The 13,204-nt window shown below is 38.1% G+C and overlaps 1 protein-coding gene across 5 annotated transcripts in view; it reads left to right on the top strand.

Annotated features, from left to right (window-relative positions):
* The window catches only part of SPATA6 (spermatogenesis associated 6), a 166,169-nt gene that overhangs the window by 71,639 nt on the left and 81,326 nt on the right, over positions 1-13,204 (top strand). For all 5 annotated transcript variants that reach the window (XM_086387312.1, XM_086387303.1, XM_086387295.1 and 2 more), the window contains one exon: positions 11,530-11,610. In XM_086387312.1, coding sequence (XP_086243438.1) covers positions 11,530-11,610 — 81 coding nt within the window. The remainder of the gene's footprint in view (positions 1-11,529; positions 11,611-13,204) is intronic.

Raw genomic sequence — 13,204 nt, 5'->3', positions numbered from 1 at the left:
TAGGTGATAGCCAACTCTCATCTTTTCCTAACAACCTTTTCAGTATTCACTGGATGATTTAATCATATTTTTATTCCTGAAAATACTTTCTGTTAAGAGAGACTGAGTGCAGCCCCTGCTGTTTCAAAGAAAAAAAAAGTAAAAGTTGTCTAGGTGAAGTTTTTGGGATAATTTTTTTTTGCTAACTTTATAAAAGTAAGGAAATTAGCATGATATATGAGTCAGTATGGTAAATTAAGTAATATTTCCTGTAGGTCTAGGTTTTGATATATTCTATCCTCAGTTCAGTTCAGTTCCGTTGCTCAGTCGTGTCCAACTCTTTGCGACCCCATGAATTCCAACACACCAGGCCTCCCTGTCCATCACCAACTCCCGGAGTTCACTCAAACTCACGTCCATCTAGTCGGTGATGCCATCCAGCCATCTCATCCTCTGTTGTCCTCTTCTCCTCCTGCCCCCAATCCCTCCCAGCATCAGAGTCTTTTCCAATGAGTCAACTCTTCGCATGAGGTGGCCAAAGTATTGGAGTTTCAGCTTTAGCATCAGTCCTTCCAATGAACACCCAGGACTGATCTCCTTTAGGATGGACTGGTTGGATCTCCTTGCAGTCCAAGGGACTCTCAAGAGTCTTCTCCAGCACCACAGTTCAAAAGCATCAATTCTTTGGCGCTCTATAGGAGAAGGCAATGGCACCCACTTCCAGTACTTGCCTGGAAAATCCCATGGATGGAGGAGCCTGGTAGGCTGCAGTCCATGGGGTCGCTAAGAGTCGGACACGACTGAGCGACTTCACTTTCACTTTTCACTTTCATGCTTTGGAGAAGGAAATGGCAACCTACTCCGGTGTTCTTGCCTGGAGAATCCCAGGGACGAGGGAACCTGGTGGGCTGCTGTCTATGGGGTCACACAGAGTCGGACACGACTGAAGTGACTTAGCAGCAGCAGCAGCAGGAAATAGCAAATTTCAGCTTGTTGAAATTTTAACAGTTCACTAGCAAATGTATTAAAATATACCTCCTTTGATATATTTTCCATGTTCTTTAGCCAAAAAAGACTTTAAAGCATGTTGCAGGACCTTTCTAGAAACTTGAAAGGAAAAAAAATCCAATTTTAAAATTAGCTTTTTTTAAAGTAATTTAAAATGCTGTTTTGTACTAAATTTCACAATATAAACATAATATGGACCAATAACAGGTATTTACTTTATTGAATTTGAGTTACCTTTTCATATATCAGAAAAGGTTGGATTACTAAGGCAAAAAAATCTATATATATATTAAAAGATAAATTGGGGCATATTAAAAATTTTTAGTTTATTTGAGCAACAATTGATTTGATTTAGGCAGCATCTAATCTAGCAGATAGAAGCTCCAAGGAGCTGCACAAAGTGAAATACTTTTATATTCAGAAGGGTATAGAACAAGGAAATCATACTAGGCTAAAAAGTGTGCTGGTTGTTACAAGATTTGCTTCCTTTAGCTAATTAGGCTATTCCGGATGAATTGCTTTAAAATTCTATTTCTGGAAGAACAGAAACTGTAATTAATTTTAATCTGTTTGATGACATGGGGCTTAGTGTAAGCAACTCCATTTTGGGCCTCTTGTCTTGTTTTTAACAATATAAAAACTGAGACTTCTGGTGATGGTGGGCAAAGAGTTTATCAGTTACTCTCACCACACAAGTATAAAACTGGACAAAATTGTCACAAACAGCAGTTTCAGGGCACTGGAAAGTGATCAGCAATTAGGACAAATTAAGAAGTATCTTTGCTTGAATAACTACTAAGAGTTTTGGTAAAAATGGCAGAAGTATGTGGTCATCCAGCATAGGCTGCTCTCATACCCTGCATGGCCAGTGAGGAGTGTAGCTTCACCAAGCATGTGGCAGGGTGCAAAAGTCAGCAGTTCGCAAGCAGAGAGGTCAGAATGACTTTGGGGCAGTGATACTGTAATTTGTAGTAAGGAACATGTATTTGGTCTTCTTACCCCATTCCTAGCACAGAACTCATAAAGCCCTTGGAATTTCCTGTGTTTAAGAGTTAGGTTGATGAGATTTTTGGAGAGCTAGTTGGGAACCTAAGGATGGGAACTAGATGCCAGGGAAACCAACCACATTGGAACTTTCAGCCACATCTCTGAAGAAGACAGGGGCTAGAGATTGAGTTCAATCACCAACGGCCAGTGATTTTATCAACCAAGCCTGTGTAATGAAGTGATTATAATACCCAAAACAATGCGGTTTGGAGAGCTTCCACATTGTGAACACTTGGAGGTACTGGGAAAGTGGCACAGAGGGTGAGGGCACAGAGACTTCTGTGTATTTTGCTCTGTACATCTCTTCCATCTGCATGTCATTATATCCTTTTATATAAACTGGGAAGTAAAATATTTCTTGAGTTCTATGAGCTGCTGTAGCAAATTGATGGAACCCGCAGAGGGGGTTGTGAAAGCCTCTTACTTGTAGCTTATGGGTGACAACCTAAGACTTGTGATTAGCAACTGAAGTCAGATGGGAGCAGTCTTGTGGAACTGAGCCCTTAACCTATGGGATCTGATGCCATCTCCAGATAGTCAGAACTGGGTTAAATTGCAGAACACCCAAATGGTGTTACAGAGACTTGTGATAGTGACATCTTGATGGTGCTAGAAAACCCACACATTGGAATTGGTGTCACAATCATGGGGGTACATATCGTGGCTTTACCAGCTTAATGCAGACTATTCAGTTGGAAGCATATGAGGAAACCTACAGCTTTGCTAGGCTGATTGCAGTTCCAATTAGCGAGCTGCACACCTGCCAGAAAGTTGACTGGAAATGAGGGTGCAGTCAAAAGGCAGAAGCGAGCTTTCCACTCATTCCTTGCTGGCTGAAACTATGCATATTTGGGGGAGACAGTGGGAGTCCAACAAACAGGGAAAGCTGAGGGAACTAGAGACCTGCTATATCTTGGAGTGCCTTTCCCCAGCCCACACACAGATAATCAGTAGAGTAGAACCCTTACAGGTTTGTTGGATGACCACTAGAAAGAATAGAAAAAAAGATATGGCACATATATAAATTGAACAGCAGAATAGCAGATATAAATTCAATCACATCAGTTATTGTATTTAAATGTGAGTAAACAACACACTCTATAATCAGTAGTTCATTGTCCTGGCAGGACACAATGCACTCCTCCTCATAATTCTTAGCATAGACAATCTATCTGGGTTTTAGGGCATCTTTCTGAACCCATCACTATAGCAAGAATTCAAGTCACATTTGGGCTTAAATCTTGGCACTGTCACAGACTGCCTGAGTAAACGAGACTGCTATACCTTGGAGATAGCATGTTTTTTGTGGATTAATGAATGCTTGTAAATGGTTACTATAGTAACGTGGCACATAGAGAATGATCAATAAATATTAGTGATATGGTAATGGCCAGGGAGATCATAGCAAGGTGCTGTTTGTTATGGATGGTAGTGGTGATGTTAATATCGTCTCTACACCATGAACCCCAAAAAAACAAAATCTGTGACTTTGTCTTTGATCTTAATTCTTAGCATTGTTCTTTGCATAAAGTACTTATATGCCTCTTGATTGAATTGAATAAATGAATCACATCTTACTGTAGACTTCATAGAGGAAACTGACATTTCAGATGTGTGATGATTATATTTCTTTTGGTTAGGTTGTAGTGCCCAATTGTTTAGTCAAACATTAGTCTCGATGTTACTGTAAAAGTATTTTGTAGATGTGACTAATATTTATAGTCACTTGACTTTTAAGTATAGGAGATTACCCTTGATAATGTAGGTAGACCTCATCCAATTAACTGAAGACATGAAGAGCAAAGACTGAAGTTTCCCAAAGAATAAGAAATTCTGCCTCAAGACTGTAATATAGAAATCCCGAGTTTCCAGCCTTCTGGTTTGCTTAGAGATTTCACACTCAAAACTACAGTATCAACTTTGCCTGAGTTTCCAGTCTGCTAGCTTTCCGTATGGATTTTGGACTTGTCATTCTCACAATTGCATGTACCAGTTCCTTAAAATAAATATCCATCTCTGTGTATATGCTAGTAATTTTGTTTCCCTGAAATCTCAACTGATACATATGGGTCTTGAAAGATCTAATTAATGGCTAAAACACCAAGTATTTACTGTATGACCAGCAATATATGGGGAGGGGTAAAGTGATAAGTTGCAGTCCAGGCTGTGGTAGTTATAAAATATGTGCTCAAATGGTTTGACACTCCTGTCTTCCAAATGCAGAGCCAACTCTGCTGCTCTTAAGTATGGACTCTACTTAGTGATTCTCACAGATACAATGTGGTGAAGTGACAGTGTTAGACTTTTGAGACCAGGTCATTAAATGCACTGTGGCTTCCTCTTTGCTCTCACTCTTATATCACTCACTCCTGGGGAAACCAATTGCCATGTTTGAGGACATTCAGGCACCTCTCTGAAGAGAGCAGAAGCTGGAACAGCTTTCTTGGAGTGTAGATAAGAGCTTGAAGAGCCTTGAAGAAACTATCAAATGAATGTTTGCAGGAAAATGAGGTAAATGTTATTGGAAATTAGTGGAAGAAGGAACCCTTGTTGTATAATGGTATAAAGTTTAGCAGCCATGTAGGATATTAAAAATAACTTATGAAATGGGTGGTCTTTTTAAGGAGACTTTCTGACAGAGTGTTAGGGGGGCTCTCTGGTTTCTTACTGCTGCTTATAGAAAAATGTGAGAGGAGAGAGAAATGCAAAAGGAAATGCTGTTAATAATACAAAAAGGAGGTAGAACTTACTGTTTTTAAGGATTCTCAGCCTTCCCCCATGGCAAGTAATGCTGAAATTAAGGAATGACTTATGAGCAAAAATTATTCTAGGGCACTTTCAGGAAATTATGGTCTGATGGTAAAACCAAGGTTATAACTATAAAATCCTTTATTAAAATCTCCAAATATCTAAGCTGTTGCCTCAGAAAATAATTTAATGAAGCAGGTTTTATTCTACTTTATTTTTTGTATTTTATTTTTAAATTTTTTAATTAAAATTTTTATATAATTAAAAAATTGAAGTAAAGATGATTTACAGTGTTCTGTTAGTTTCAGGTATACAGCAAAGTGATTTAGTTATCCATTTCTCTGTATATGTATATATGTGTCTATGTGCATCCATGCGTGCTAAGTTGCTTCAGTAGTGTCTGACTCTTTGCAAACCTATGAACTATAGCCTGCCAGGCTCCTCCATCCGTGGGATTTTCCAGCCAAAAATACTGGAGTGCGTTGCTATGCCCTCCTCCAGGGGATCTTCCCAACCTAAGGATGGAACTCAGGTCTTTTGGATTACAGGCAGATTCTGTACCACTGAACCACCTGGGAAGCCCATGCATATGTATGTGTGTATATATATGTATATATACACATCTGTTTCAAATTCTTTGCCATTATAGGTTATTACTAGATATTGAATATAGTTCCCTTGTTGTTAAATCATATACATAGTAATATGTATCTGATTAATCCCATACTCCTAATTTTTCAGTCTTCCCATTTCCACTTTGGTGACCAAGTTTGTTCTCTGTATCTCTGAGTCTATTTCTGTTTTTTAAACAAGTTCACTTGCATCATGTATTAGATTCTACATATAAGTAATCTATAATGCTTGTCTTTCTCTGACTTATGGCACTTAGTATGAAAATCGCTAGGTGCATCCATTTTGCTGCAAATGCTAGTATTTCATTCTTTTTAGTGGCTGAGTAGTATTCCATTGTATATATGCTGCATCTTCTTTATCGATTAATCTGTCGATGGACATTTAGGTTGCTTCCATGTTTTTTCTGTTGTAAATAGTGCTGCCATGAACATCGGTGTGCATGTACGTTTTTGAATTAGAATTTTTCATCTTTTCCAGATACGTGCCCAGGAGTAGGAATGCTGGATCATATGGTACCTCCAATTTTGGTTTTTAAGGAACCTCTATACTATTCTCCAGAGTGGTTGCAATTTATATTGCTACCAACAGTGTAGGAGGATTATTTTTTCTCCACACCCTCTCCAGCATTTATTATTTGTAGAATTTTTTATAACAGCCATTCTGACTGGTGTGAAGTATTGCCTCACTGTAGTTTTGATTTGTGTTCCTCTAATAATTAGTGATGTTGAGCATCTTTTCATGTGCTTGTTGTAAATAAATCTAAAAATGAACATACAGATGGCCATTAAGGTCTTTTTAGGTCTTCTGCTTTTTTTTTTTTGTATTGAACTGTATGAGCCCTTGTTGATCCCATTACAGATACTTTCTCCCATTCTGTACATTGTCTTTTCATTTTGTTTATGATTTCTGTTGCTGTGCAAAAGCTTTTGAGTTTAATTGGGTCCCATTTGTTTATTTTTGCCTTTATTTCCATTATTAGAGAAGATTGATTCAAAAAAAAGTATTGCTGCAATTTATGTCAGAGTGTTCTGCCCATGTTTTCTTCTAGGAGTTTTATGGTATCTGGTCTTATATTTAGGTTTTTAATACATTTTGAGTTTATTTTTGTATATGGTGTTAGAGTGTTCTAATTACATTCCTTTACATGTAGCCATCCAGTTTTCCAGGTTTTCCCAGCACCACTTATTCAAGAGACTATCTTTTCCCCATGAGTGTCTGGGTTTATTTCTGGGCTTTCCAACCTGTTCCATTGGTCTGTGTGTCTGTTTTTATGCCAGTTTCATACTATATTGATGACTGTAGCTTTGTAGTGTAGTCTCAAGTTAGCATGATTCCTCCAACTTCATTCTTCTTTATCAATATTGTTTTTGCTATTTGGGGTCTTTTGTGTTTCAATACAAATTTTAAAATTATTCATTCTAGTTCTGTGAAAAATGCTGTTGGTGATTTGATAGGGATTGCATTGAATCTGTAGATTGCCTTGGTAGTATGGTCATTTTAACAATATTGATTCTTCCAATCCAAGAACATGGCATGCATTTGCATTTGTTTGTGTTGTCTCCAATTTGTGTCTTATAATTTTTGGAGTACAGATCTTTTGCCACCTTAGGTAGGTTTTATTCCTAAGTGTTTTATTCCTTTTGATGTCATGATAAATGAGATTGGTCCCTTAATTTCTCTTTCTAATAGCTCATTGTTAGTGTATAGAAATGCAACTGATTTTTATATGTTAATTTAGTATCTTGCAGCTGTACTGAATTCATTGATGAGCACTAGTGGTTTTCTGGTGGTGTCTTTAGGATTTTCTGTGTAGTATCATGTTATTTGCAAATAGTTTTATTTCTTCCTTCCAACATGGATTCATTTTATTTGTTTTTCTTCTCTGATTGCTGTGGCTAGAACTTCCAAAACTACATTGAAGAAAAGTGGTGAGAGTGGGTGTCTTTGTTGCCTTTCAGCTTTTCACCATTGAAAATGGTGTTAGCTGTGGCTTTCTCATATATGGCCTTTATTATGTTGAAGTATGTTTCCTCTGCGCCCACTTTCTAGAGCATATATATTATAAAAGGATGTGAAATTTTATCACATTTTTAAAGGTTACTTTCCACTTACAGTTATTATAAAATATTGGGTATTTCCTGTGTTGTGCAATACATACTTGAAGCTGGCTCACACCTCGTAGTTTGTACTTCTCTGTCCCCTGTCTCTAGATTCCCCCTTCCTTCCCCCTACTGGTAATGTGAAGAAAGTAGGGGAAACCACTAGGCCATTAAGGTATGACCCAAATCAAAGCGCTTATGATTATACAGTGAAGATGATGAATACATTCCAGGAACTAGATCTGATAGACAGAGTGTCTGAAGAACTACGGGTGGGGGTTTGTAACACTGTACAGGAGGCAATAACCAAAACCATCCCAAAGAAAAAGGAATGCAAGAAGGCAAAGTGGTTGTCTGAGGAGGCTTTATAAATAACTGAGGGGAGACGAGAAGCAAAAGGCCAGGAGCAAAGGGAAAGGTATTTTCAACTGAATGCAAAGTCCCAGAGACTAGCAGGAAGAGAAAAGAAGGCCTTCTTAAACAAACAAAGCAAAGAAATAGAGGGAAACAATAGAATGGGAAAGACTAAAGATCTCTTCAAGAAAACTGGAGATACCAAGGGAAAATTCCATGCAAGGATGGGCATGATAAAGGACAGAAACGATAACAATCTATCAGAAGCAGAAGAGATTAAAAGAAGTGGCAAGAATACATAGAAGAACTACACAAAAAATCTTAATGACCAAGATGTTTTGGTCACTCACCTAGAGCCAGACATCATGGAGTGCAAGGTCAAGTGGGCCTTAGGAAGAATTACTATAAACAAAGCTAGTAGAGGCGATGGAATTCCAGCTGAGCTATCTCAAATCCTAAAAGATAATGTGATGCTGTTAAAGTGCTACACGCAATATGTCAGCACTCAGTATGTCAGCTACACTCCATATGGCCACCTCAGCAGTGGCCACAGGACTGGAAAAGGTCAGTTTTCATTTCAATCCCAAAGAAGGGAAATGCTAAAGAATGTTCAAACTGCTATACAGTTGGGCTCACTTCACTTGCTAACAAGGTTATGCTCAAAATCCTTCAAGCAAGGCTTCAGCAGTACATTAACTGAGAACTTCCAGATGTACAAGTTGGTTCTAGAAGAGGCAGAGGAACCAGAGATCAAATTGACAACATTTGTTGGATCATGGAGAAAGCAAGGGAGTTCCATAAAAACAACTACTTCTGCTTCTTTGACTACACTAAAGCCTTTGCCAGTGTGGATCATAACAAACTGGAAAATTCTTCAAGAGATGTGAGTACCAGACTACCTTACCTATCTCCTGAGAAACTTGTATGTGAGTCAAGAAGCAACAGTTAGAATCAGACATGGAACAACGGACTGGTTCAAAATTAGGAAAGGAGTATGATAAGGCAGTGTATTTTCACCCTCCTTATTTAACTTATATACAGAGTACATCATGTGAAATGCCAGTCTGGATGAATCACTAACCAAAATCCAGATTGTCAGGAGAAATATCAGCAGTTTCAGATACGCAGATGATAACCACTCAAATGGCAGAAAGTGAGGAGGAACTAAAGAACCGCTTGATGAGGGTGAAAGAGGAGAGTGAAAAAGCTGCCTTGAAATTCAGCATTCAAAAAACAAAGATCATGGCATCTGGACCAGTCCCTTCATGGCAAATTGAAGGGGGAAAAGTGGAAACAGTAACAGATTTTCTTTTCTTGGGCTCCAAAATCACTGGGTTGGTAACTGTATCCATGAAATTAAAAAACACTTGCTCCTTGGAAAGAAAGCTATGGCAAACCTAGACAGCATATTAAAAAGCAGAGACATTACTTTGCCTATAGGTCTTGTATAGTCAAAGGTATGGTTTTTCCAGTAGTCATGTATAGATGTGAGAGTTGGACCATAAAGAAGGCTGAGTGTCAAAGAATTAATGCTTTCGAACTGTGGTGCTGAAGACTCTTGAGAGTCCCTTGGACTGCAAAGAGGTCAAACCAGTCAGTCCTAAAGGAAGTCAACCCTGAATATTCTTTGGAAGGACTGATGCTGAAGCTGAAGCTCCAATCATTTGGCCACCTAATGCAAAGAGCCTACTCATTGGAAAAGACCCTGATGCTGGGAAAAATTGAAGGAAGTAGGAAAAGGGTGTGACAAAGGATGAGATGGTTGGATGGCATCACTCACTCAATGGACATGAGTTTGAGCAAACTCCAGGAGATGGTAAAGGACAGGGAAGCCTGATGTGCTGCAGTCCATGGGGTCGTAAGGAGTCAGACATGTCTTAGCCACTGAATAAGAATAATAACAAAGTGATTCCTGTTTGCCTCTTGTATTCTATAGTGATTATCCTGTCTGCCACATACATACCTTGATTATATGTGGGGCACATAACTTGTTTCTTTATTAGTTCATATATATTTAATTTTAAGGAACTATATTCTTGGAACTGTACTTAAAGAACCATACTGGAGATGGCTAAATAATGGTTTGATTTAGATGTCAACATCCTGGATTTCAAGCTGGTGTTTTAAAAGGGTGAAACTTTTTCCTTTCCCTTTCTTTCTATTTCCTTCTGTAGGGCATGCATTTATTTTACACATGAGAGAAATCTAAGTAATTTATGAACAAAGAGTGAATTGTGATTTTCTAAAAACATGCCCCCCCCCCAATTTTCATGCCCTTCTGCTAAAAATGTAGTCTGCTTCTTTTGTTCTAGAATGTGGATTGTACTTAGGAGCCCTAATGAATAGAAAGTGACAGAAGTGACAGTGTTAGACTTATAAGACTAAAGCATAAAAAGAATTGTGTCTTCTTCCTTGCTTTTCTTTGGGAAAACTAGTTACCATATCATGAGAACGTTCAAGAAGTCCTGTGGAGAGGTGTGTATGATAAGGAGCCATGTCCTCTTTTTTAAAAGATGGAAAAGAAGTGAGTCCTCTAGTTAGCAGCTGTGTGAATCTTAGGATGCAAATCCTCTTGGCTCAGACAAGCCTTCAGATAACTACAGCCCAAACAATGTCTTGCTCAAATCCCAGGAGAGATTTCAAGCCAGAATCACCTAGTTCAGCCTTTTCCAGATTGCTGACCCTTAGAAACTATGTGACATAATAAACGTGTAATGATGTTTTAAACTGCCAAGTAACATGCTTTGCAACAATAGATAACTAATAAATAAGCATAGTGGATATCATCAATAAAAGTATGTTTGCTGAAAAAGTCATCCACTTAATTCATAGGTAGCTCATATTTAACTTTTTTGTAGTGTATAATGTTTGAAACTTTAAAGTTAGTAAGTCAAAGACAGGGTAAGATGTTTGACTTCCATTATATTAGAATGAAGCAGCCCTGGGCACAGACAACTCTGTATCTTTGATGTTTTGATGAATTATAATTTGCGTGGCTGTCATTTGTGTGCTTCCAGATATTTTCTCAGGTACTCTGTGACTGTTCCTTTGAATTTTACCATTTTTCTCTACTTATCTCAAAACAGTGTTTAAGCTGATGATTGAAATGTTGCAAGAAATAGAAACCAGATTCATTCATTCATAGATCTGGATTTAAGCTTCATTATGGGAAACACTGTTGGAAGAATTGGTAGAGACTTATCTGTCTTCTATATTCAAGAACTATATACCCAGGAGCTGTGAATATTTTTTAGCATCTAGAGACTATGAAAGTATTTCTTGATTATGTAGTTATGTATGTCTCAATTTGTAAGAGTTAAAAGAGTTGGAATCCATTAAGTATTTTCACATATTTAGAACTTTAATATTATTATTAACAATCTTTAAAATTTTTTATAGGTAAATACTTGAAAATGAAAAATTTCTTAATTTCTCCATAAAAGCGATATAATCACTTGTAAGTGAATCATCAGCAGTGAAACTGTTTCTTGATAACATTTAACATTAGTTTGTTGTCTTTATCCTTAATAAGAAGTTCAAACTAACAAATAAAGCAGCTGAACCTTGATAAATGTTTGTTACTGTAGGTTTTATTTTCATCAATAATAATTATCGTTTTAAAAGTTAAAATGTCTAATAATACCCTGTCTTTTCTCTTCAGGGAATTGCTCCAAAGCTGGAATTTTCTACAACCTCAGTGATTACTGAATGTCTGATAAGTTCAAGGAAGTGCCGCACTCAGGTTAAAATAATTTAATTAAAGTATTTAATGATTTAATGTATTAGTTCATATTTATTGGTCATGTGGCAAGTGCTATTTTTTTTTATTTTGGCTGCAGTTCATTTCACATTTTTTGGATCTTTCAGTTCAGTTAGTTCAGTTCAGTCACTCAGTCGTGTCCGACTCTTCACAACCCCATGGACCACAGCACGCCAGGCCTCCCTGTCCTTCACCAACTCCTGGAGTCTACTCAAACTCATCTCCATTGAGTCGATGAGGCCATCCAACCATCTCATCCTCTGTCGTCCCCTTCTCCTGCCTTCAATCTTCCCCAGCATCAGGGTCTTTTCAAATGAGTCAGTTCTTCATCTTAGGTGGCCAAAGTATTGGAGTTTCAACTTCAACATCAGTCCTTCCAATGAACACTCAGGACTGATCTCCTTTAGGATAGACTGGTTAGATCTTCTTGCAGTCGAAGGGACTCTCAAGAATCTTCTCCAACACCACAGCTCAAAAGCATCAATTTTTCAGTGTTCAGCTTTCTTTATAGTCTGACTCTCACATCCATACATGATTACTGGAAAAATCATAGTTGATGAGACAGACCTTTGTTGGTAGGGTAATATCTCTGGTTCTTAATATGGTGTCTAGGTTGGTCATAATTTTCTTTCCAAGGAGTAAGCGTCTTTGAATTTCATGGCTGCCATCACCATCGTAGTGATTTTGGAGCCCCCAAAAATAAAGTCTGTCACTGTTTCCACTGTTTCCTCATCTGTTTGGCATGAAGTGATGGGACCAGATGCCATGATCTTAGTTTTCTGAATGTTGAGCTTTAAGCCAACATTTTCACTCTCCTTTTTCACATTCATCAAGAGGCTCTTTAGTTCTTCTTCGCTTTTTGCCATAAGGATGGTGTCATCTGCATATCTGAGGTTACTGATATTTCTCCCGGCAATCTTGATTCCAGCCTGTGCTTTATCCGTCCCAGCATTTCTCGTGATGTACTCTGCATATAAGCTAAATAAGCAGGGTGACAATATACAGCCTTGACGTACTCCTTTTCCTATTTGGAACCAGTCCATTGTTCCATGTCCAGTTCTCACTATTGCTTCCTGACCTGCACACAGATTTCTCAAGAGGCAGGTCAGGTGGTCTGGTATTCCCATCTCTTTCAGAATTTTCCACAGTTTATTGTGATCCACACAGTCAAAGGCTTTGGCATAGTCAATAAAGCAGAAATAGATATTTTTCTGGAATTTTCTTGCTTTTTCCATGATCCAGTGGATGTTGGCAATTTGATCTCTGGTTCCTCTGCCTTTTCTAAAACCAGTTTGAACATCTGGAAGTTCACGGTTCACGTATTGCTGAAGCCTGGCTTGGAGAATTTTGAGGATTACTTTGCTAGCATGTGAGATGAGTGCAATTGAGCAGTAGTTTGAGCATTCTTTGGCATTGCCTTTCTTTGGGATTGGAATGAACACTGACCTTTTCCAGTCCCATGGCCACTGCTGAGTTTTCCAAATTTGCTGACATTGAGTGCAATACTTTCACAGCATCATCTTTTAGGATTTGAAACAGCTCAACTGGAATTCCATCACTAAAGGCCCACTTGACT

Source organism: Bos grunniens, chromosome 3 (assembly GCF_055505025.1).
Source record: "Bos grunniens cultivar Pamir isolate PY7600 chromosome 3, Bosgru_T2T1.0, whole genome shotgun sequence".
Lineage (NCBI taxonomy): Eukaryota > Metazoa > Chordata > Mammalia > Artiodactyla > Bovidae > Bos > Bos grunniens.
Note: the sequence above shows the minus strand (reverse complement) of the source record. Positions and strands in the feature narration are given on the sequence as shown.